The sequence below is a fragment of the Lepisma saccharinum genome, chromosome 22, assembly GCF_977018435.1.
Source record: "Lepisma saccharinum chromosome 22, izLepSacc3.1, whole genome shotgun sequence".
In the NCBI taxonomy this organism is placed as follows: domain Eukaryota; kingdom Metazoa; phylum Arthropoda; class Insecta; order Zygentoma; family Lepismatidae; genus Lepisma; species Lepisma saccharinum.
In genome coordinates, this window is record NC_139250.1 from 14,050,813 (window position 1) to 14,076,063 (window position 25,251).

The window sequence follows — 25,251 nt, forward strand, 5'->3', positions numbered from 1 at the left end:
TATCCTGCACCGTATGCAGCCTACGACGCGCAACGGCGAAACCGGTTGCCTAAAATGCAGGATACAAGCGGTTACTTATCAAGATGGACCAAGATCGTGACACACTCGATAGAAATTTCAGCAAATAGAGGGAAGACATACAGGGTGTTTCCGTGACCGTGATTCAAACTTCCAGGGTGGATGGAGACTGACCCCAGTGAGATAAGAAACCCCAGTCTGGGGTCATTAAAAAGTGTTAAGAAGTAACTATTTGGGGGCTGACTATGACAGTGGAATAAGACGACAGATTTAACACGGACATTACAACAGTCAATACATTCTACAGACACCCCTTGCATCCTCTCCTGGCAAGAATCCTTGCTGCCTGTGATATGGTCAGAATGACTCCAGAGATGTTATAGCTGATTCGACTCTGTCGTGCCCGCATCGACGATGGGGGCCGCCATTTTGAACAACTTCTGTAAGGTTTTCGTCATATAGTGCCAAGTTACACTGCAGTAATGTCCATATTAAATCTAGAAGCCGCATCTTTCAGTTATCTTCTTCCACTGTGTGAAAGTGTCGCCCCCCTATCCCTCGTTTCTGTCCGGCCCTCTGGATTACTTCCTGTTTTAATCCCTCAATCTCTCCTTTCACCTCACCCTGCGTGCCAAGCGAGCAGATTATATTTGCGCCGGAATTACGAAAGGGGAGGTTTCACATAATTTATATTTTTATGTCCCTGGTTCGTTTACACATGTACAGAAAGTGAATATACAACTGGTTAAATGGACAGTACCGTAGTTCTTGAAATCATAACATTCTCGTAGGATATACTGGTTTATTATACGTAGTTATATATATACACATATTTTACAGAGCGTTTCCATGAGTGTCTTGCATAGACCAAATTACCAAATCTCTAAATCAATATAATTGCGCACCTATGGCATAACCATCGGCACTTCCCTTACCACCGAATTAGCATAACTATCTCGGTGGGCCTATCCTCAGCTTAAATGATATTCCGTTCATTTCAAATGCGTTTCCTTACGCCTTCACTCCTTCCTTTGGGCATCAATACGGAAATATCTACATATTCAAAGCTTTTTCTAAAAGGGGACTTGGGACAGCAACAGGGGCTGGCATAACCAGATGCTACAGTATTATATCCAGTGTAGCCACCATGAGTGGACTAAACTTGAGGAGACGTTCCTCTTTCGTCGATCAATGGGGAAACTGTTTTTTAGCTAAAGCCCACTGGCCTTTTTTATAGCCGGGGTAAACGTCCGTGGACGTGGACCCCGTAGCGTTGGAAAATTCCACTGCCAACGGTCTTTTGTAAGACAGCTAGCTCCCCAACCGGGGAGGTAAAAAACAGGGGAATCTAACATCCAGCAAACACAATCCAATAAGCAGATACACTTACATGCAATAATAACATAAAAGTACACTCATGGAAGCATATTACTTAACCCTACACCTTGTAGCTGGCCAGCAATTAATTATTACAATATACCAAAACCAGTAATGGTCAATCCGACCGTTACAACTGTCATAGCCGACCCAACTACTTTTGACTTATAACTTTCTAATGACGCATTTCTGGACCCATATTGGTACTTGCGTCAGTCTTTATCCACCCTGGAAGTATGAATCAAGGTCACGGAAACACTCCGTACATCTGACACACTTCAAACGAAGTTCAATACCAGTAGGCGGTAACGGAGCCGCAAATTCAAAACCGAAGCCCTCATTTATAGACAAGACGACGAAGATGCAATGAAGCACCCATGCCCTTGTCCGTTGCTTCAAATATTTCTCGTCTAAAATTGATTGATTTAGTATGTTCTTCTTCGCATTTCTGCCGCCTTTGATTAATCACGAAGATGAGGATGAATGGTGAGAAGATGATATCGATGAAGGGACAATCACAAAACATATACGGATAACACGAGCCCAAAAGATGATTATACTTGATGTGAGTCCAGAGCCAGGGTCTCGAGAGACTGCATAATGCAGTCCAGAGTGAATCAGGGTGTCTAAAATTTCGTGAACAAAATTCCCTAACTTTTCCAGATCAAGTCGTTAGAGCAATTCATGTATTCACACATGTGTAAAGAAGGACAACACTAAATTTTAGCTAAGCAACACTTAGAAACCCACTAAACGATGTTAAAAGTAATAACAAGAAGGAAAACTGAACACAAATTTACTGTTAATACAGAAGCTTGTACACAATGTATTGACTAATGATAAACAAGTTCTTATAACAAATCATAATTATAGTAAAATTTAGTAATATATGTATTAATCCTAACATGTACCAAACACAAACCAAGAATTGCAACATGAAAGTAGTAAGAATGTCAATAGCCACTTACTGTACTAGATCTATAGTTGAAAACAGTTCAAAACATGGCACGTTTTCCAAGAGTATTTAACATGTAATTTGTACTGTAACTGCCGGTAATACTCACGAGTAAAGAGTCACTTACGGTGAAACAAGTTGTCCTGTAATGCATATATGCATTCATAAATTATCTTTACAACTTCAAATCTAAATAACGAAATAATGAAACGACGTATCTCAGTTGTTTCCTTCATTTAAAAGAGAAGCTCTCAAAGTTTTTTTTTTTACCACTTCAATGCATCTCTATGTGTGCCCTTGTTGCCCGTAGGATATCAAAGCGATACTCGATTTCCTGCCATTTCCGCTCTAGTACCTCCTCAATAAGAGTTGCGATGGCTGCAGTAGTCCTTTGTCGTAGGACTTGAATATTAGGAACTGGCGTTCGGTACACAATATCCATAACATAACCCCATAAAAAGAAATCCAAAGGGGTTATCTCGAGTGATCTTGGTGGCCAAGTAACTGGGCCATTCCTCCCAATCCATCTACCAGGAAAATGTTCATCTAAGGTCGATTTCTCGAACCTGATGAAGCTTTTCGGACCCCCAAATTCGACAGTTATGCCTGTTCAATAATTTGTGAGAAAAGGAAACACACTGTGCCTTTTCCTGTGGAGTAGTCATTTTGTGGAAATGTGACCTCACATCTTCCCCACTTACTCAATGTACCTGAAACAAAACTTCGAGAGTTTGTCTTTTACATGAAGGCAACAGAACTGAGATACCTCGTTCCATTATTTAGTTATTTAGATTTGAAGTTGTGAAGATAACTTGTGGACACCCTGTATTTTTGCAAAGTACTCTTCTTAACTAAGGTACAGGTGAAGTATTATGGATCGCTGGTTAAGGAGATAAGGGGTCTCAAATTTAACATGGAAGTCTATGGGAAGACCGTAAAACCCGTCGCCGACTGGCGCTAAGGCACTAGTGTTGTTTCACTCCAAACATAGAGTGATGAGATTTTTAGAGGCAATGAACACAATCAAATAATAGCACATTTTGTTATGAAATTTGAAAGTAATTTGTTATTTGGAAGCAGAAAGCATGGTAATTGGATTCAAAGAGTGACACAATCAATGTGAAGTTCAGAAAACAGTGCGTGACTCATACAAATGCGATTTCGTCGCACTTGAAGCACTTGTCGGTCCCGATCGAGTCGAAGCAGAAGTCACTTATTTCCCTGACCTGGTCTACCTCACAAAGCCAAGCTTTTAGATAAACAAAGTCAAGAGTTCCTATGGCTAATGAATGGGTTGCGACCTGTAGTTGGACATTTATTTCCTCTAAAAATCTCATCACTCTATGTTTGGATTCAAACATTACTTTGGTGTCAGTTAGCGACGAATTCTTCCCATAGACTCCCATGTTAACTTTGAGACCACTTATCTCCTTAACCTCGGACCCATTGCCCCTAATACTTCACCTGTACCTTAGTTAAGATGAGTACTTTCCACAAAATATATGTATTACTGGACAACTTGTTTCACCGTAAGTGGCCCTTTACTTGCCAGTATATCAAACTGTAGCGTACTTTGTTCACAACAATTTTATAAAATTTCTTGATTGTCCTTCTCTTCTTTGATCAAGAATGTATTTTCAGTGCACTTAAATAAAAAATATTGGATTTTTTCCAGATATACAGCAACTTTCCATGACATTTCCATGACTTCTAGGATGGTAGCCACCCAGTCTAAAATTAAGTGCGCAGACGTACGAAAGTCCCAATTAAAAATAATATATTCGTCATACAGTGTAAATAGAAAATGTTTACTTCGTTTCCCATTGTACGGTTCAATCTATTAACATCCACTACAGTGTGAAATGTTCCTAACTTGAAAAGCACCACAGTTGGCAACCAAGTTACATACTCAGTTGTCATTCGTTCAGGAAAAAAAACTTAGGGGAAAAAATAATCAATGAACGACAGATATGTCAACACCGTGCCAACTGCTATGTGGCCATAAGATCTGTTCAAACATGGGCCTATTCTCTTCACTTTGTAAGGGTCCTGCGGGTACCCTCTTCGGAGCCTTGCGGAACCTAATCATGACATTTGCTTGCATGGCTTACAGGATGCTATTATAGTGGCGAATCACTTGTCAAATGTTGCCAACTGCTTTCACTTGTGCAAGAAGTGAAAGTGGTCTCCAAAAACATCTGCACCAAAAAAGACTCTCACTTTGTGTGTGTGTGTGTGTGTGTGTGTGTGAGAGAGAGAGAGAGAGATTATTTACAAAGAACAATGCAACTGGTAATCGTGACCAGCCTCCGTGGTGGATTGGTTAGCGTAATGGGTCACGAAACAAGAGATTCTGTGTTCGATTCTTGGGCAAAGCAAGGACGAGTTTGTCTCATCGGTATAAATCTAGAGGTACGCTGCTATAAGAGCGACGAGAGCACCTTGTGATCAATGGGTTCCGTATTCGATACCAGGTACAGGCACATTGCACAGTGGTTCGGATCCCATTTTAAACTGGCAGAGTCTCGGTTTCGTCTCGAGTTGCAAATGTCTGCAACAATGACCTGTTCGTTCACAATTGCCACTGTGTTCACATTGCAATTACTATAAACAAAATATTATTTTTGTTTTACTAAGCAGGTAGATATCCTCTTTCATGTCTGAAGAAGTCGCACAGTAAAAATATGGCTGATTTGGGTAAATATTTTAAATATAGCGAAAACAGGATCGACACCGAGAGAGAGAGAGAGAGGGGGGAGTTTTTTCTGTCCTCTCTCTCTCTCTCTCTCTCTCTCTCTCTTTTTCTTCTTTATTTCCTTCCTCCCTCTCTCTCTTTCGTCCCGGACACTAAGTCTTGATTTTAGAAATCTATCTAAGTCTTGATTTTAGAAATCTGTCTAAGTTTTGATTTTAGAAATCTGTCCAAGTCTTGATTTTAGAAATCTGTCTATCGTTCTCGTCTTACATGTGCCGGCCTACGTGGCGGAGTAGTTAGCACATCGCGCTACGACGCTAGGTGTCCCGGGTTTGAATCCCGGCCTGGGCATGAATGTTTGTGAGTGTCCATTCATCAATTTCATCCTTCACATCACTCATCCCCATCTTTGCAAATTAGCCAAAAGTGGCACAAAAGTGAAGTAATATACTATAACAAATCAATCAATCAATCGTCTCACATGTTTGTACCGTAACAAAGTGCAAAGGCTGAATCGAGGCGCCAGACCCTCGCTAGTCTGCAAAATGCAGGCCAGGGTGTACTACGAGGAAGGGGACATACATGAAAGCATAGACACAATAGAACGGCCATGCTCTGTTAATAGATAGAAACCAACCTGGCTCACGCCGGTTTGAACTCAGATCGTATAAGAAATTAAAGGTCGCACAGACCATCAAAATTGAAATTCTACACCCAAATGATATCTTAATCCAACATCGAGGTCGCAATTATGGGCGTCGGGAGGAGGAGGGGGGGTCGAACGGGTCGGTGGACCCCCTGGAAATTGACATCGTCCATTTAAAGATACAAGAAAGCCGAAATTTTGTTACTCTTATTGTTAAGAACAGAAATAAAGTTAATTTTGTTAGTATTTGAACAGAAAAATCAAAGTAAAAATGCACTGGATCGAAAACATTGAGTGAAAAATACAGGAACAATGGTTAAACAGTTTTCAAAATTCTAAGAATTACAGTTGTAAGTGAGAGGTCACACAATAAACTTTATGAAAAAAAAATCCCCCCTAACATTTAGAGCGTTTCTTGAACGAGACGTGCAAAAGTTAATATCAAAATGCATTTCAGATACTAACTACATAAAATGCAAAAGAAATAATGGAAAATAGTTGTGCTGGAATTCATTCGTTTGGTTGATCGATTCTCCCCATTTACATAATAATCATGGCCGTATTTAGAGGGGGGGTTTCTAGGGTTCAACCCCCCCCCCCCCCGAAACATCTGACATGTTGGATTAATGGAAGTTCAGAAACCAAAATCTGTAACTATTCTCAAATTTTTTTTCGAAGCATCACACAAATACAAGGAGACAATGTTGAAACGATAGAGCTAGAATTTTCATACATTTGGAATTCTGAAAGTTGAGTGAAACAGGATTTATTCTCGGAATTGCAGTCCACCCATGACCCCTCCATTTTCATTTATGATGTCCTCTTTCCAGTTTAGTTCCTGCGTCACAAGGAATATACACTGAAAATTCCCTTATGATTGTCCCAAAATTCCCTTTCCAGCTTTTAAATTCCCTGTCCGATAAAGTTGAAAATCCTCCTTGATAGGAGTTCAAACCTAGGATCTCCAGTTTCGTAGCGCATTACGCGATTGAGGTTACAATCCATGCACCAGGCTAAGTTTTTAAAGAGAGTAACTGGTTCCACACTTTTCAAAATTCCAAAAAAAAAGGGTCAAACAACAAAAACTTTATGACTAAAATTTCTATCTAAATTTTAGAGCTTTTTCTTGAAGGTATCTTAAAATTTGATAACAAAGTATAATAATTGTGCATTTCAGTACACACTGTACGAAACGTAAAAAACAAACAAAAAAAAACTTGTGCTCGATATTCACTCATCTGCTGAATTGAGTAAGCCCCCTTAAGGATATAATAATAATAATAATTATTATTATTATTTTGGAATAAAATTGTTTTATTATTATGAAATTTTAATTATTATTGTATAATTATTGTTATTATTTCCATTATTCAAATTTCTGGCGACACCCATGGGAACAATTATGAATGAACCCCCCCCCAGAAAATTTTCCTTGCCTACGGCCATGATAATAATAATAACAATAATAATTATTATTATTATTTCGAATAACATTTATTTTTGTTAGATTATAATATTTATTTTATTATTATATAATAACATTTATAACCATGGTAATACTTATTATTAGGCCCCGGAAGTTGAATATATTAATAAATTGCCAAAAAAAGACCTATAAAAAGACCTAAAAATATTAAAAAACGGACCTAAAAACGGAAAAAAGGACGTAGAAATGTGATCCAAATTAATTAATAGCTTCAGTTTTAATTACATATTTAATGAATTAAAAAATAAAAAATTCTCGTGGTATGAAACACACAGTGCGAAAAAACTTAAAGGTTCAAAACAAGATAAAGTTGCCACTTACAGCGCGACTTTCCAGACAAGTTACAGTTAAAGGACCTTGTACAGTACATGCTTCAGTCGTCCAAAAATGTTTTTCTCTCGTTTCAGGGATGGTTCAAATATACTTCTTTCTTTCTTTTTATTTCTTTACTACAGAAAGGATGTTTAAGAGGTGGTGAACTACTGATGATTCGAATTGAGAATGGGCAGTAGAAACGTAGTCGAAAGAAGGTGAAATTGCAAAAAAAGCCGTTAAGAGCTAAAAAGATGCTAAAAAAGGACCAATAAGCCAAAAAACGCCGAAAAGGGCAAATAAAACCCACCTTTTTCTGGCCTACAATGACCCAAAATAAACATATATTATGTTGGGCCTCGTCTTTGGACACTAGGGAAAAAAAGAAGGATTTTTCCTCAACTTCCGAGACCTACTTATTATATTTCTACCATTCAACTTTTATCATTTGCCCGACCCCCTGCAAAAATTTCTGGCTACGCCCATGGTCGCAACCCCTCCTGTCGATATGATCTGTCAAGAAAGATTACGCTGTTATCCCTAAAGTAACTTATTCCTTAAATCACTAATAATGGATGGAACCCAGAACCTTCGGAAACATGACAGCGAGTCGACCACTGGACCGATGTATGCGAGAACAAACGCCAGACATCCGTGATTTTGCAGCGCGATTCGTGCACTCTGTATCGACCAATCACAATCTCTATATGTAAAAATGGATGTGTGTGTGTGTGTATACTATATATAAATGTATGTTTGTTCCGGCATAACTCTCGAACGCCTGGAGCAATTTCAAGCAAACTTGGTACACGTATCACTTGAAATCTGGAAAGAAATACTGTGGGGTAAGATACCCCTGGCCCCTAGGGATGGGGTGGGAAGAGGATGACATGTAAAAATGATCGAAAACGACCTATATTAGTGTGGAATCCATAGCTTTCGGGGTCGCTAAGATGAATGGTGGCACTCTCAATGCCAAGTTCATCACCTATCGGCATGGGAGGTGAGAGGGGGTGAAAAGTAAAATGTCAAAAATGAACTAACTCTCGAACGCCTGGAGCAATTTCAACCAAAATTGGTACACACATGACTTACAATCTCGAGGTGGGTGGGAAGGGGGTGACACGTAAAAATAATCGAAAACGACCGATATTAGTGTAGAATCCATAGCTTTCGGGGTCGCTAAGATGAATTTATTAATTCTTGCTCCTGGAGGTGAAACTAAAAATGTTGTTTATAATCAAGTTTTCAGTTCAATTAATATTAGTGAATTTGTAAAATATTTTACTTTATAATTTGTATACTGTACATATACTTTTAGATACCTGTACATAAAATTAGTTACATTTTACACTATAGTTACAATTCATTATTCTCCTGTCTAATAGAAGATTGGGATAAATAAATACCCGGGCAACGTCGGATAATCAGGTAGTGCTATGAAAATCGTTCATTACCTAAAGAGAAGTGCAAACATTGGCCAAACTTACCGCCATGAACACTATCGCAACATCAACGATCAATTCCCACGTCGAGCTACTTGTATTCCTGCCACCACACGCTAGCGAAACTCGCAACCGAATGCCTGTCCACCACTAAATAATACAAACAAATGACACGTATTCGCTGGCAAATTAATCACCGCCACCTTATCAACTACTTTCCACAACACTTCTTTTTACTATTAGTATTATTATCACCGCGCACAATGCTTCCGGGAAGGAGTCAAGGTCGAGACAGGCTGTTAACCAAGCAGTTTGCACAGCACGGACAGTATCCTTACATATACAGTCAACGGCAAAGATAATGGTAAGCAAATTGTCCACCCCTATTTTCATTACTTATTTACTTTGCATCCTCTGTTATTTTAAGGAATGAAACTATGTTGGTTCGAAGCAGACATAGTTCTCTGCTTATTGACGTCTTTATTTCAATTCATTGTCAACACATTGTGTAATTAAGATCGAATTAAAATGGTGGTGGACAATTCGCCTACTATTTCTTTTGCCGTTGGGTGTACACAGGGGGATTACGGCTCGTTTCCCCTTATTGCGTTTTCACCTCCCCCAAAACAATTTCAAATGATTTATGTAACACGAACTTTCTAAGGCGAAACGGGACATCCCATTTCGCCTTATCCTGTTTCGCTTTACACACAAAAATTTTCCAACAGGGAATATTATCGGCATGAAGGATCATAATTATTACTAGGAAACGGTACTTTAGGTAAATAAATGTTGTTTTTTTTCCGCGATAAGAGAGACACCCTCGTTCTTGCCAAAATTCTGATCATAGCCTTATATGTCAACACAGCAAATTTCATTTTACATAAAAACACATATTTTCCAGTTTTCCGTACGTAAATACATATTTTGCAAATTTTCATTTTAAATACATAAAATCGCTCATTGTCTTCAGCTACCTCGAAATCCTCGAAGGAAAAATGTTTACTCTCCGCACCTCTTTCATATCGAGTGTGTTTTGTCTTTGAACACGCTCGATGGCAGACTTCTGGTGCCTCGCCTATGATCCTATTGGGGGAAAATATTACCCCCACTGGATCTAATGCACAAGTGCTAATGCCTAAATGTACAGAAATGTTTGGGAACAATCAAGGATTTCAAACTTTGTGCCAAATTGCACGTGTTTTGGAAGGTGAAGTAAAGGAAGAGGAAGATTTGGAAAACTTCAGCGTTAGTGACATTTCGTGCTTCAGATATGCAAGCATTGTTTCTCGTGACGTGGAGCGATCTTTCTCACAATATAAGATGCTTTTTAGAGATAATCGTCACAGATTTACAATAGAGAATTTGGAAAAAACTATTGTGATCCACTGCAACTCTTCCAAAAAATAGCTCGCTAAGAGGTAAGCATTTAGAAACTGATTTCAGGTGTTTAAAATGCATGTAATATTTTGTTTTTCTTACCATATGTTTTTCATTTTTGTCACATATTTTCAACATTTATGACATATAAAAACAAATATTTCCGAGCTTTTTAGCACATAAAGTTCCGTTCCCTAATTATTACATTACCTAACCTAACCTAATATTTGTTCGTAAAAATAATCGTACGTAGATACCTTTGGAATGAAATACCCTTCAACTCGATAATATTCCTAGGTGGGAAATTTTTTGTGTGTAAGGCGAAACAGGATAAGGCGAAATGGGATGTCCCGTTTCGCCTTAGAAAGTTCGTGTCACATAAATCATTTGAAATTCTATTGAAATTCTAGTGAAAACGCAATAAGGCGAAACGGGAGGACAAGCACAGGGGTGCCCTGTGTCATGGGAATTTTTGAGGGGAACAAAATATAGTTTAGCTACCAGTTCTATAAATCTTCACACCAAAATGGGAGGGTTGTTTCGTTTGATAGACTTGTTATTGGTTTTTAGTTACGGTTATTATGCACAGTTTTTCTACCTACCTGTGGGCATAGGCGTAGCTACGGGGTGTGCCGGGTGTGGCTGCTTTATCAAAGAGAATTAAAGACAGATATTTGAATAAGGGAGAAAATATGCGGCAGTTTGTAAGAAGTTGAAAGTGTCATTACTTGGTACAAACGTGTGCATTATCGCTGATGAAACGGGTGTCTATAGATTTTCGATGTCATTGGAGAAAGAAGATATTTACTGCATTCTACTCTGTACTACAGTGCTTTCTTCTATACCTGTCACAAGCTGCAAGTGTGAGAGAGCTTTCTCCAAGCTTACCCAAGTTAAAACTAAATTAAGAGCAACTCAGAAGCAGGATAGATTGGAAGCCCTGCTCTTGCTATTTGTAGAACAGGAAAAGGCTTAGTCTATTGATGTAAATGAAGTTATTGATGAGTTTAAGAACATTGTACATTTTGACAGACGTCTCTTGTTATAGATGACGTGTATTTTGATGTATTTGTTTGTAACATTTATGAATATTTTGTGTGTGTGTAATTTCTATGCAATTTGATTTTTTTCTACTACATATATTAAAAAATTTTCAACACTGTCATTTAGTGAATTTATATTCCTTTACAAACAGTGCAGTTAAAGAGCCAAGTGATATGCTATTAAAAAGGTACAAGACCTCATTTTTTCCTTTGTGCACACCCAAATATAAAGTTCTAGCTACGCCTATGGCTGTGGGTGATAGCGGCGATGGCATTAAGACAAACTGTTAAGAATAAGGTTCAGTACGCTAACAATGACAGTGAGCCTGAGCAGTTTTTTTACGTTTTATGTTAGCAAACATGAAAGTGAGCCGTACTTTTTCATTCTTTAGTCTTTAATAAGGAAATTATCAATAATTCAACGTCAGAAGTTATCATTTATGTAAAATGTTATTTCAATCAATGTCAAAGTAATATATAATAAACATGTAAATGTCTACATTGTAAACAATACCTAAATTAAACATACATTGCTTAAATATGTCTGTATTATGTTGTTCCCCAAATTTTGTCTGACCAAAATAATTTGAGTAAATAATTCGCCATAAAGGGGGGCGGGGGGAATGTTCTACCTTTTTGGGGGGAGTGCGTATAAGCCTTGGGGGGAAAGCAGCAGAGGTGTGTTGTGTGTGAAGTTGATGGCAGGATGGGTAAAAATCATGACTTTAGTTAAAAAAATCATTACTGACGATTGTTTTTATTTATTTATTAAATTTATTAGAATTACTTGTATGTGTTTTGGCACCATACATGTAGATATGCTTTTTTATAGAAAGGCTTTTTCTGGTAAACGGCCCTGTAAAATATTTGAACAGTTTGATTAAAGCAAATAATAAATAAATAAATATATCTAATAAAAATATATGTAAATGTACATTTCTCTGTTTTTGATACTGTATATATGAACCTACTATAAAAATGTTTGTTGAATAGGTTAATGAAACAATAATAATTCCAGTAACCTTTTTCCAGTGAAAACAAAACATTCTGTATGAACTCTATAATTGTAACTTAAAATATTTTTCATAGTCTTTGTAGCTGAATTTTGGCATAGTTTGCAAAATATCAGCTGCTATGTTTATTTACAGTTTAATGGTAATGACACTATTTACTGTTTAACATGATCAGTATTTTGTATATTTTTATACGCAAAATGTTTGCTAATTTTGCCTATAACAATTATTAAATTTTAAATCAAAAGAAATTTAAGTGTGTTTACTGTTTACATGTTACATTTCCTTTGGTATGAGCGTCACCCCATCAGTACATATATTTTGTTTCCTTTCTTAAAGCCAAATAAACACCATTAAATGATTACGAGATTAATGCATTTTCATCAAAAGCGATTCTGATATCTACAAATTCCTTATGTACATTATTCTATAAATGATTTATTTAAATTAACCTGATTTAAATCAATCCACTTTGGTGGATGGTTTCCTGGTTCAACCACTGTCCCCTCTACGTCCTTGCCCCTAAAATGTTTTTTTTTGGGGGGGGGTTCAAGTTCTGTGTCATTTTACAAAGTTTATTTATTTTGCGCCGCTTTTCTGCCACTTTTGGCTAATCGTGGCGATGGGAGATGAATGGTCATTGCATGAAATGGATGAAGGGACAACCATCGGCGGAGTTTGAGCTTTTGCTTTGCGTGGGGGGGGGGGCAGACTCGGGGAGAAACATATGATGTACCTGAGGGTTGTTGAATATCCCCTAGATTATAAGGGGTCCGGAGACCTTCCCCCGGAAATTAAAAAACAACAACTTAAAAACACTGAGTTCTAGGCCTTTTAGATTTGAAAATGTTATTTTTCCTCGCATAAGTAAACAAATATTAATTAGTATATTGGTTGTCAGTTTTAAAATAAACAAAACAGTACGATTATTACATCTTGCATTTCATTAATTTTTTATTGATACATTACTTGTATTACTTTAAAAAAGTTACGGTACAATAGTAAGTTTCAGAAATTTTAGAAAAATTAAATTGAAAAGTTCTTTTGATGCCTCAGGAGTAACTGTTGACCCAACACAAAGTCATTTTACGTTTTTCTTTCTTCAAACTGTACACATAAATCAAATCGTCTAAGACCCGCTATTGCGGCGCAGTTACCGCACATGCCATCATGCCAAACGTCAAGATTTGCGGTATGGCTTCATAACAAAAATGTAGTAACTGAATTTAATAATGTGTTATTTTCTTAGTCCTTTTAAAGTTGGGGTGCCAGGCCCCCCTGTACCCTCCAGAACTCCGCCTATATCCACAACACAGGCCCCACAGAGGTCTAGCCGCCAGAGCCCAGTTAGTCTGCACTGCGTGGAATGAGGGTTGGAATTTGTACGCTTACTCTCCGAGCGTCTGGTCATGTTTGAGCCGTTAATAAATCAGAGCAAAGTGTGTGAAAATTTCAAATGAATCAAACTTGCCTTGCTTGAGTTTCTATTTTAAGTCCAATTTATGCACGATAAGCTAATTGGGACTGGACCTACTGGGATCCGAATCACTGTGTGCCGGGTATTGAACCCGGGTTCCCTTGATTACAAAGCGACATTACCACTACGCCACCAGGGATGCCCGAAAATTGCTTTGCTGTGACTTACTACAACCAAGGGGAATGCCTGATAATGTCAAGAGAATTTGTCCCACAACGTCTTTCTCTTTCCCTTGGCCAGAAAATGTAGTTAAGCTCTGAAGTTTAAAAAAGCCGGTTAAAGCCATTTCTTAAAGAAATATATGAATGCCTATTTTAGTCATAAGTGTGTATTTCCAGTGCCTAAAATGAGAAAATGAAAAACCAGATGAATATCTATACATTCTGGTTGGATTTGAGTACCCTTTCCTTTGACCATGTCCTTCAATGTTATCATGTTAGGCTACAGCGTGATGCATAAATCATAGCGCAGTGTATAGATCAACCACTACATTTGAAACCCTGGTAGTGGCGCTAGTGTCGCTAGGCAAAGTTACGAGGAAGCCTGTAGTTTGTATATTTTCCGAAGTTTCACAAAGCTCAGCGCTACTGTAGTTCAAGTAAAATGCATTTCCGACTAAGCAGATTGCATCAAATCGGTCTACACACACCCACTGAAGGACAGAGTATAGCTCTAACCCTCTCATTCATTAGAAGTTATATTGCTTACAGTATGCATTTCGAGGCCTCTCAGATGGCGTTTCGTCTTGTAATCAAGGGTCCAAGGGTTCGATCCTCGGGGGGAGGCACATTGGTTCGGATCTCACTTGAACAAACTTTGAGACCGATAGACTAATGGCCGAGTGCTCTAACGAAGATCAAAATTTAAACTCGGATCGGGAAACGATCATTGGAAAATTCCATTGCACGCACTTGATCGCGATCTAGGAACACCAAAACGAGTTTATCTTCTGATCGGCCATTCGCCACCATTTTGGTGGCTCATCCGGTTCACGATATTGACGCTTCGACTGCAGGCAGCTGTTCTTGAATAGAAAAACAGTGGAAAGTGATATCGAGGGCGTGCAAACGCTAGAGATGTTGGGTGTACAATGCTGATAATTCGAGAACTGGTGCAAAGTCGTAATGTTTCTAAATATTTTCTACCCCAGGGCACAAAACATATATAAATGTTATATATTACGTGCAAGGCAAGGCAAATTAGAACACAGCAATGTTTACGATATTGCTACATGGTGTTGGAAATATGATTGTATAAATTTACGAAAATACATGTTACTGGCTATTTACACGACACGACAATATAAGTATATAAGAATTAAGAAATGAAAAATTCAAATACCACAGACATCAGTAGCATCAAAATCAAATGCTTTTCGTAAGGCATTCAAGTCCCGTAGAAGAAGGTTCCATGCTTTCTCCTTCTCCTTTTGTGTTGTCCCGTCAGTTCTTTTTTTAATATTGTTATTTCTTTACACTCCACTACATCCTTGTACATATTGATAAGGTTGATTAGTACATCTCTGAAATTCAGAAAAGTTTGCAGCCCGAATTTCTTTATTCTCCTACATGTTGATGCTTAACATATCACACTACTCTATGCGGTTCTTGATTGTAATTTGTTTTAGCCAACCAATCAGGTATAGCCTTACAAATTAAGCTCCGTTCAGTTGAACGGAATCTCGTGAACGTCGTTTTTCGTTGGTGCAATGCAAATCTTTAAACCAAGTTCATTTAGATTGAATTAAAATTGATCTCGTTCATCTGAACTTCGAAATAATCGGCGTTGGTGCACGCGGCCATAAGAAAACTCTTCCTGATGGCGTAGTGGTAACGTCGTCGCCTTGTAATCAAAAGGGGTTCCAGGTTCGATACCCGGAGGACACATGAGGATCTAGGAAGACACAGAATACGTTGTAAGATGTAACACTTGAAATAATACAATATATAGATTTATCGACATGTTAAAAACAGCTCAAATATATACGTGACTGCGTGTGTTCAAATGAAGACAGTTACAGAATCTCGTTTTATATTCAATTTGTGGGCAGATAAACTATACACGGGAATTGACCTTCAAAGCAAAACTGAACAGCCGTATAATATACCTACACCTGCAGGAAACGAACCCAGGACCTTTTCATTATGAGGTGATAGCTTTAGTAAATGCGGAATGGTAGTACTTGTACGTTAATTGTTTTAAGAATCACTGGAGTACGAAAGGGGGAAGCTGATGGGGCTGCAACCCTCCTCCGAAATTTTGAGAATCAAAATTTTTCAAGTGAAGGCAGTAAAGAACTTGGGAAAATTACCTATTTCAGTGTCCTGTAAATCTAGTCTCGACTACTGTATTTCTTCTAAATTTTGTTTTATTATTTTACTATGTGGAGAAAGATTGTTCGAACATATTTTGTTCGTTGTAATATAATGTTATAAATATTTTCATATGTAGTCACCCCTTTTGGGAGAAATTCGGATCCCACTTTAAACTGTACATAAGTGGACTCCGAATTTCGACTGGGACGCTAAGTCCTCGCTCCAAGCTATTACTTATCCAGTAACAAGCAATAATAATAATAAAAAGCAAGGTTAATAGTTCATTCAATAACAAAGCTGCTACTCGGCAGCTTTGAAAACTTGTCATTGACCTGCTAGGCCGAGTTACGAGCTCGAAGGAAAGCTTTCACCAGATTTGCAAATCCGAACGTGACGCTCGATGCTAAGTCGTGCACGATTAAACGCTACCGAACAGCTACTTCGAATGACATTTAGGACATTATAGGTTCACTCAGCTGCCGATGAATCAGTGAATGTAGAAGGAGGGGGGATTAACGATCCTACCGACCTTGGAGCACTTATAGGTCGTTCCTTCCCAATAAGTACGCGGAGACAAATACAAGAAAAAGTGGATGGCAATGTTTGCATGACAAACTGGTGCGCTACCGAACGACAATGCGGTGAACTGTGAGCACCGTTCCCAATGAAGTCATCGCTTGTGCGAAACAATGTAAAATTATGTATAAAAAGTTGGAGCTGTGTTTAGTGCATAACTGCTATATAGTAACCACCTCCCCACGACTTACGCAAATTCGCAGTTACGTAATAAATCTCGAAAATTACAACCACTAGCGTGTATGTGTTTGCGGCTCTTGCGCCTTTGACGTTTGTTTTTATATATTTTTCATACTGTTATAGTTTCTATCCGAGTAAATACTGCTGCATGATGTTTCATTTATAAAATAATACTGTGTATATATATACACTATATAACCAAAAGTCACTGGACACCCAAGTGAACATTGCGGTAGTGTCATGGTCTGGGGCTGTTTTTCCTGGTTTGGGGTAAGGCCATTAGTTTTGGTCAATGCCAACATGAAGAGTGGTGTTTATGAGGGCATCGTGGACAATAGCATGTTGTCCACAATGTGGCAACAGTTTCTCCATCAGCACGATAATGCCCCTGTCCATAAAGTAGTGTCCATTGCATCGTGGTTTGAGGACAAGCAGGTGGATGTGCTTAGCTGGCCCGCTCAAAGCCCCGATTGGAACCCCATAGAACATCTCTGGGATGAACTGGAGCGTCGGTTGAGTGCAGACCCACTCGACCGAAAACTACCCATGAACTATTCACGAGGCTACAGGACGAATGGGAAAAAAATCACCAGCAATATACCAGTAAAAAGCCTGTCCCGAAGAGTAAATGCTGTAATAATAGCGAAGGGAGGTCCGACATCTTATTAGTAACCTGGCTGGTGTCTTTCAAATAAACAGCACTGGGTACCCGGTTAACACGAACTCTTTGAACTTTCGGTCCCTTGGGATTCGTGTTAACGAGGGTTTACTGTACTTTCTCACGTTAACCGGTGATGTGTTTACATAACACTCGTCGCTTTATATCAGCATGTTTCACTTCAGGGTCAGCTAGACCCTCCAGTTCGCGGAAAGCATGAATGAGGATGTTATTTATGTTTGGGTTCACAGTGTAGAATTTCATGTGTTATTTTGATGTGAGTGAAGAAGGTTACATAATTTAGAACTGCATAATTTGTATTCATGTCCAGATATTATTAAAATAATTAAATGAAGAGGACTTAGATAGGCAGGCCACGTCGCACGAATGGGAGAGGAAAGAAGAGTATACAGGATTCTGGTTGGGAAACCTGATGGTAAGAGACCTGTAGGAAGGTCAAGACGAAGATGGAGGAATAACTTTGAGATGGACAAGATGGGATTGATCTATCCCAGGATAGGGACAGATGCAAGGCTTTTGTTGCTGCAGCCCTAAACTTTCGGTTTTAAGAAGGCTAGACAGTTAGTTAGTTATTTAAATGCAGGAATTTCAATTTCAATACGTCCGGTTAAAGTCATCCCAGCTGGCACGGTGGGGCCAAGACCCTTAAAAATCAACACGCCTCTCTGGGGACTAAAATCGCAGGTTAAAAGCTGAGGCTGTAAAAGGGCCCCTCAGCACATGTAAGAATAAAATCGTACATACATCCATCAAAATTGGAAATTCTGGATAAACTCTTGCTCAGTATGAGAGTCGATTCCCTAATAAAGTATATATTACACATTTTGTGTAATGTGAAACTAATATCATTTAAGACTTCCATTTTTAACTTTCAACTGCCTTTATTTGCACTATCTATTAGTTGTCTAACAAAATTCAACTTTTCTTCTCTTCATTTATACACTTTTCAATGAGCTCCCCGTAATCTAGAGACGAGGAAAGTCGCTTCTCAATGCGACGTAGTTGATCTCAAGTAATTTTTGATAAGTTTAAGCTTTGAAAAAATCTCTCCTTATAGCTGCGTAAAAGGTAGTGTCAGCAAAATTCTCTGTTTAATATACGTGTTTGGAAGAGAGTCTAAAATATGCCGAATGTATTGTAGGGCTGGCTTAATTTCCTGAGGTACAAGATCACGGAACACCTAGTTATGAACACAAATCATTGCCATCAATATCGCACCATCCGCCATGTTATAGCTAATCAAATCCTTACAATGTTTGGCAAATTTCTATTGAGTCATGCACCTTTACGCATTGTAAATGTAAACAAAATTATCATCTTATTTGCCAATGAGGATAAATATTTTTATTCTGTATGAGGATGGACTGACGCGGGGCATTGGACAAGTCCTCGGGTTGCCACCCCCTAAGGGTGGCTCTGATGTTAATGTAAATAAAGCAAATGTAAAATTGTATACCGTATTTGCCGGTGAATAAGACGCACCGGCGTACAGGACGCACCCCCTTTTTCGTACAATTTTGAGGAAAAATCTTTACCATTGAATTTATAATTAATTTACAGTATTTCACATAATAAGGTAATATGTAGGTCCACTTTCAACAAATAGCTTGCCTAATCTATCTAGGAAGAAAAATATACATTTTAATCTTCGTCACACACCGCAAGGAAATCGTCTAACTCAGAACGGAAAAAATTTCCAGAAACGAAGGTAATAAAAAACTGAGTACCGGCGTATAAGACGCACCCTGGTTTTCAGACCTATTTTTAAAGAAAAATACGGAATTTACTGTCAGACGGCACTTTCATTTTCACTTTCTGGACTGGAGTACTTGAATTCCACAGAATCGCGGGCCTTGTTGATGCACCAGAAAAGAGAAAAATGAGATGAGAAGAAAAACGGTACTTACCGATGATGCTGCGGATGGGGCAGAGAGTCGACCCACTCCTGGACGGTGACTGGCGACTTGCGCGCCACTGCCCGCCCCTCGTGACCTTGCCCGGCATCCAGGTTAAGGTCGAGATGGAGGCATGCTCTCGTGCTCTCCCCGGAGCTACGACCGCCGCACTGTTCCTCCGGTCTCTGCAGGACTATCTCCGGCGCGGAGGGACTCGGAGGATTCAAGGTAACCAAAGACTTCTTGGCCGCCGGTTCGCCTTCGGTCTTCTGAGCGACCTCCAGCGATTGGTCGGAGGTTCCCGGTCTGCCTTTGCTCTTTCTGGTCATCTCAGGCGAGTCCTCCTCTTCGTTCACCGTTTCCCAGTAGTCATGCCGTGTCTTGATAGCGACAAGCTTCTCCTCCGGGCTCAAGTTGCTCCTCAACACCTCCAGAACGCTCCGAGCGCGCTCGTCACTGTAGCACTCGCTGGACGGCGACTTCTCTTCCTTGTCGCCAATTGGGATCAAAGCCTTGTCAACAACATTGTTGTCGGACCTCAATAGATTGTCGTGACATTCATCACGTGACTGTTCCTTGGCTTGGGAACCAGAGAAGAAGCTCTTGATCTGTCGTAGAGTCGGCACGGTGCGCGTGGACGCAACGGACGCCGTTCTCTGCAGATGGGCGCTCAGGGTTCGACGGATAGTCTTCGGTGAGCCCTGCAGGGAGCGAAGGATGTCCTGCAGCTTCGACTGCAGTGCTTCCCCAGGACGACAAGACGGCGTTGAGCTTCTGGATGCGTCGCTCTCGTGGACCGTTCCTGGAAAACAGACACAAACATTAGCAAGGTTAAGGATTGGCTGGACCTTGGACCAGTGCCAGAAACGACTTAAGAAACACAAAAACTAATTCGTTTCGGAAAGCAGCAACTCCGGCAAAGAATGCATAACATTATTCATACCCTATTGCTATTTTAACACCGTTACAGTTAACCCATCCAATATTTATTTATTAACAAGATTAATGCAAAACAGATGTGCTAAAAAGTGAAAAAACTAACGCAATTACAAAGAAAAGAAAATGCAAGAAAATACATAGAATGTTCTGTAGTACAAATATAAAAACTAGGGGGTAATCCATAATTTGTACGAAGAGTAACAAGACCCATATGACCACTTCACTTGAACATCCTAGACCTTGTAAACTGACCACATTATTAACAACTGATACTATTAATGAGAGACTTCTAAAAAAAAGTCGTCTTTTGACACAGATCCAAATCCACACGCTTTGTAATATTATTAATGACAACCACAATAACAGTTTCAAACATTCATAAGAAATATAGCATGATGATACACTGGTTTCACCGAGAAGGCAACTGGTATATACAGGGTGTTTCATAAAGGACTTTACAACTTTGTAATTATATATAAAATTATTCACATGCCTCACAGAGCTCTTCTTGGTGTCATTTTGTAGCAAAATACATCAAGTTTTGACTCACGTAGTAGCTTAGTTCCGAATCACACCACCGCTAGTGCAAGCGACAGTTGTACCAAAATGGCTGCCTTCACTGGTTTTCAGTGAGTGTTTGCAGAGCTTGCAAATTCACTTCCAGCAAGATGACGCACCGCCGCACTACGTCCGGGATTTCCTCAGTAACCGCTTTCCAAATCAGTGGATAGGTCGAGGTGGAGCGATTGGATGGCCACCTCGTTCGTCAGACCTGACACGTCTTGATTTTTACTTCTGGCGATTTATCAAGGATAAAGTTTTCAGGTCACCCCTACCTGCTACACTAGCTGATCTCAGAGCAAGAATCTACGCTGCAGTTGAGGAAGTTACGCCTGACATACTGCAGCGGGTTTGGCAAGAAATCGACTTCAGATGGAATGTCTGCCAAATTAGCAATGGAAGTCACATTGAACCTTACAGACTTTTAGGGTAAAAACGTGATGTATTTTGCTACAAAATGACACCAAAACCAGCTCTGTAAGTTGTGTGAATAAATTTATATATAATTTCAAAGTTGTACAGTCCTTTATGAAACAACCTGTATAAAGTGGCAATTGCAATTATTAACTAATATCAGGATGCTTAAATCACGTACTATATCTGGTTATATCAGTATTATTCGCTCATTACTGTCCCACCCATATAGTGTTTGTTAGGACAAATATTCATCGCATTGTTTCTGACAACAGAGTGAAAATAAATCCTAGTTAACATACGATGACGACTTAAGTTTTATTATGATACTACTCGGAGGTTATTTTTATGAAGTAAATTGCAAAATTTATGTTTGAATATATGAATTGATTTTCTTATTTAACAAAAAAAAAATATTTTCACCACCGTAATTTTTAAAATATTTTCCAAGATTCTTTCTTATAACGCCGTGAAAAATTCCTTGACATTTCCAGTTTTTCCTGGCACTTATAAATGAATATCCAGACCATTCTGTGGTGTTTTAACAGGTTAATATCGAAGTTTTATGTGTTAAGCTACACTTCTTTTAAGAGAAAACATTTCTCTCAACAATGTTCAAAACAAATGAACTCAAACAAATTATAAAACAATTGTTATACCGGGTGGCCAGAATTAAAGTTACCCAACTCAGAGTCCTCTGTAGCCTGTTTGAGGCATCGTAGAACTCTGAAATTTGGTGAATCCACTATGCAGACCATGGGGAAGAGGATGGCGATAAAAATATAGTAGGTCAATTTTCCGCCACCAGCTTGAAATGTGGCGCTGTAATAATGAATATTGAAAACATAAGTCAGGTGTACAAATCTTTATTGTTGGTTTCTGCCAGTACAGCAGTGTTCAATAACCTCGCAGTGCAGCTGCGCTATTACTACCGTTCTGATAAAACAACTTCACCAGCAATGCACGTTCTTTCTTATTTAATGGCATTGTGATCACTTCCGAACTTTTGTTCAGCACTCACGTTAAGTGATTTAGCTGAGTTATTAATTAGAAAGACATTTGTTAGTGGCTGGAAGTTGCGAGAAAATAATCTCTCGTTTAATGCAAGATTGCAAGGTAAAGGCAAATCCATAACCAATTGGAGCAGTTTACGTCATTATTAAAACCCATCATGGAAGTACAGCGCCACATTTCAACCTGGTGGCGGAAAATTGAACTTTTTATCGCAATCCTCTTTCCCATGGTCTCTGCATAGTGGATTCACCAAATTTTAGTTCTACGATGCCTCAAACAGGCTACAGAGGGCTCGGAGTTGGGAAACTTTAATTCTGGCCACCCGGTACATCAAGAAGCTGATTCAAGAATGAAAGTGAATGAATGGTTTTCTTTAAGTTACTTTGCTTTCTGCTTTTGGCTAATGGCAGAGATGAGGATGCATGGTAATACGATTAGATGGATGAAGTGACAAACATATATGGACGACACCTCCCCCCCCCCCCCGCAACGCGAGTTCCACACAGGATTATATTGGCTGAGAGTCCAGACGCCATATGCAGTCCAGGGTGTACTACGTGAAAGGGAGTTGATATTTGGGCGTCTTTACATATCAATAATTGTAGATCTAACACAATAACATTTTAACCCTACCACCACTATTTATGTAAACCAATGATTATTCTGGTCTGCGAATAATCATTGGTCATGCAAAGAAAATAATGGAAATTACAAATAAAGAATCAAGAAGAAGGATAAACGTGGGAATCCGGTAAATATTTCGTGTATCTGCCGATCCGGTATAATTTAAGGCACAGGGGCAATAGCGCATACCTCCGAATGTATGCGGATGGAGGAGGGTATTTTTCGAGGGTTCGCCTCCTCATTATTATTATTATTATTATTATTATTGTCTTTAGAAAGGGTCACCCAGGATGCGAAATCACAGCAGATCGGTGGGGGGATTAAATTATATTATAAAATATATAATATACGGACTGTTCTTCATTCAAAATTCGATTGCAAATTGAAGATTTTAATATACTACAAATACTATGAACAGTGATTTGAGTGACTACTGGGAGGACCAAAAGTCAAAGAGACATTAAGAAGATAATGCATAGTTTCCTATGTAAAATTCACATCTAAAAGCTATTATGTGTCTTATTTATATATATTTTTATACTTTGCGGTAGCTGACAAAACACGATGGCAAATGTGGAAGAAATAACAAGTTGGACTTAATTTGGGGATTGCTGGATTCAGTGTCCTTAGATGGAGCTCTTTGTTGTTCATTCTGTGTGTGTTTTCGATAATGTTCCAGTAAGTTATTATTCGACTTCATTGTTGTTAGAACAAAAACTCTCCCCCCCTCGGAAAAGTTTGTTGGGGGAAAATTTTAGGACAAAATCACCCCTGTCCCACCCCCCGGGGTCACCCCTTGCAACCCAAGAATAAAGTGGAATGTGTTTTCATTCCCAACTACAGGGAAGTAAAAAGCACTGCAGTTCCTTCCTTCTTCCAGGTTTTTGGATGTATTTCAAGACAGAATGAACTTTCCCCTCAGAATAATGTCTCCGAGTTTTCTAGAATTTTCTTCATATAAGCCAGAGCTTTTCATTTCTCTAACAAAACAATGACTTTACTCAAAAAATATCAAGCAATATGAACAGTAAATGGAACGTTTCGCTTTGACGTCTTCGCGAACAAAACATCCAAAAGCATTCTCACACGCTCTCATTGAACATCAAAGAGAGCGTCGACTTTTGGAGGAAGGGTTGTTATTTACTAGGGGAGGTACGGGATGAGTGGAGTGAGATTCATATAAAGGACACTCATTTCGTTGGTAACAGGTGCTCGCCCGCTCTACGTTCAGTTTCCATAGAGATTGCAAAACACCGTGCAGATGCTCTGTGCCATATTGCAATTTTGTCTCGGCGAAAAACCAGCTTGTTCCAGCTTCGAAACGAGCTGAAGGAAATAATAAACTAGATTTGTTCCAGCACCAGGTCATCCTCTTAAATTGAAGGAGAGCGTTAAGCTAAAATATCTGAATCACGTTTCTCTGTAACAGACGGACTTACCTTTCTGGTAATTGCCTTAGTGTTAGTGACATTGCGGACCTAAGATGCCAGTAAATTGTAACTTTTCAACAAAACACTTCAAACTAATAACTGTCATAACATAACAAATGACCCCATCAGGAGCCTGCTGACCACTTAACAATAGAGGAAAAGGTCTAAATATGGGCCCCCTTTTTATATTGTAATTTTTGGAGGAAAAAAATTAATATATCAAGCACCTGCCTTTAAAATACATACGAGGGACGTTCATTAAAGATTTCCCCTGACCTAGTTCTAGTTAATGTAAAAGGTAAAGGTAAAGTGCCGACTGAGCCACCGCGGCCACTTCTAGTTAATGTAGCATACTGAAATTTTACGTGTGTAATGACACATATGTGCATATGTCATGAGGTAATTTGCAATTCTGAACTCCTCTTAGTTTTTGTCTTACAAGTACTAAATTGAGACAAGGTGTAGTGATGGATCCAGTGGAATACCAAGCAGTCATCAAGTTTCTTTACTTGAGAGGCCGCACACCAAAGGAAACTTTTGGTGAGATGAAAGTGACCTATGGAGAGGATGCCCCATCGTATGACGTAGTGAAGCACTGGCATCGTCAGTTCAAGAGTGGTCAGACTTCAGTAGAAACAGCTCCCATCCTCGGGCGACCCCAGTCAGCCATTGACGAAGACACCATTGGGCAAGTGAAAGCCGCCATTTTGGAGGATCGCCGCATAACCGTTCGCCAACTAGCTGAAGAAGTCAAGATCAGTGTGGGGTTTGTGGAAA

At 39.1% G+C, this 25,251-nt stretch overlaps 1 protein-coding gene across 1 annotated transcript in view; it reads right to left on the reverse strand.

Moving 5' to 3' along the window:
• The window catches only part of olf186-M (Ki-ras-induced actin-interacting protein-IP3R-interacting domain olf186-M), a 234,393-nt gene that overhangs the window by 193,545 nt on the left and 15,597 nt on the right, over positions 1-25,251 (reverse strand). Inside the window, exon 3 of the mRNA XM_083143998.1 lies at positions 19,505-20,294. Coding sequence (XP_083000124.1) covers positions 19,505-20,294 — 790 coding nt within the window. The remainder of the gene's footprint in view (positions 1-19,504; positions 20,295-25,251) is intronic.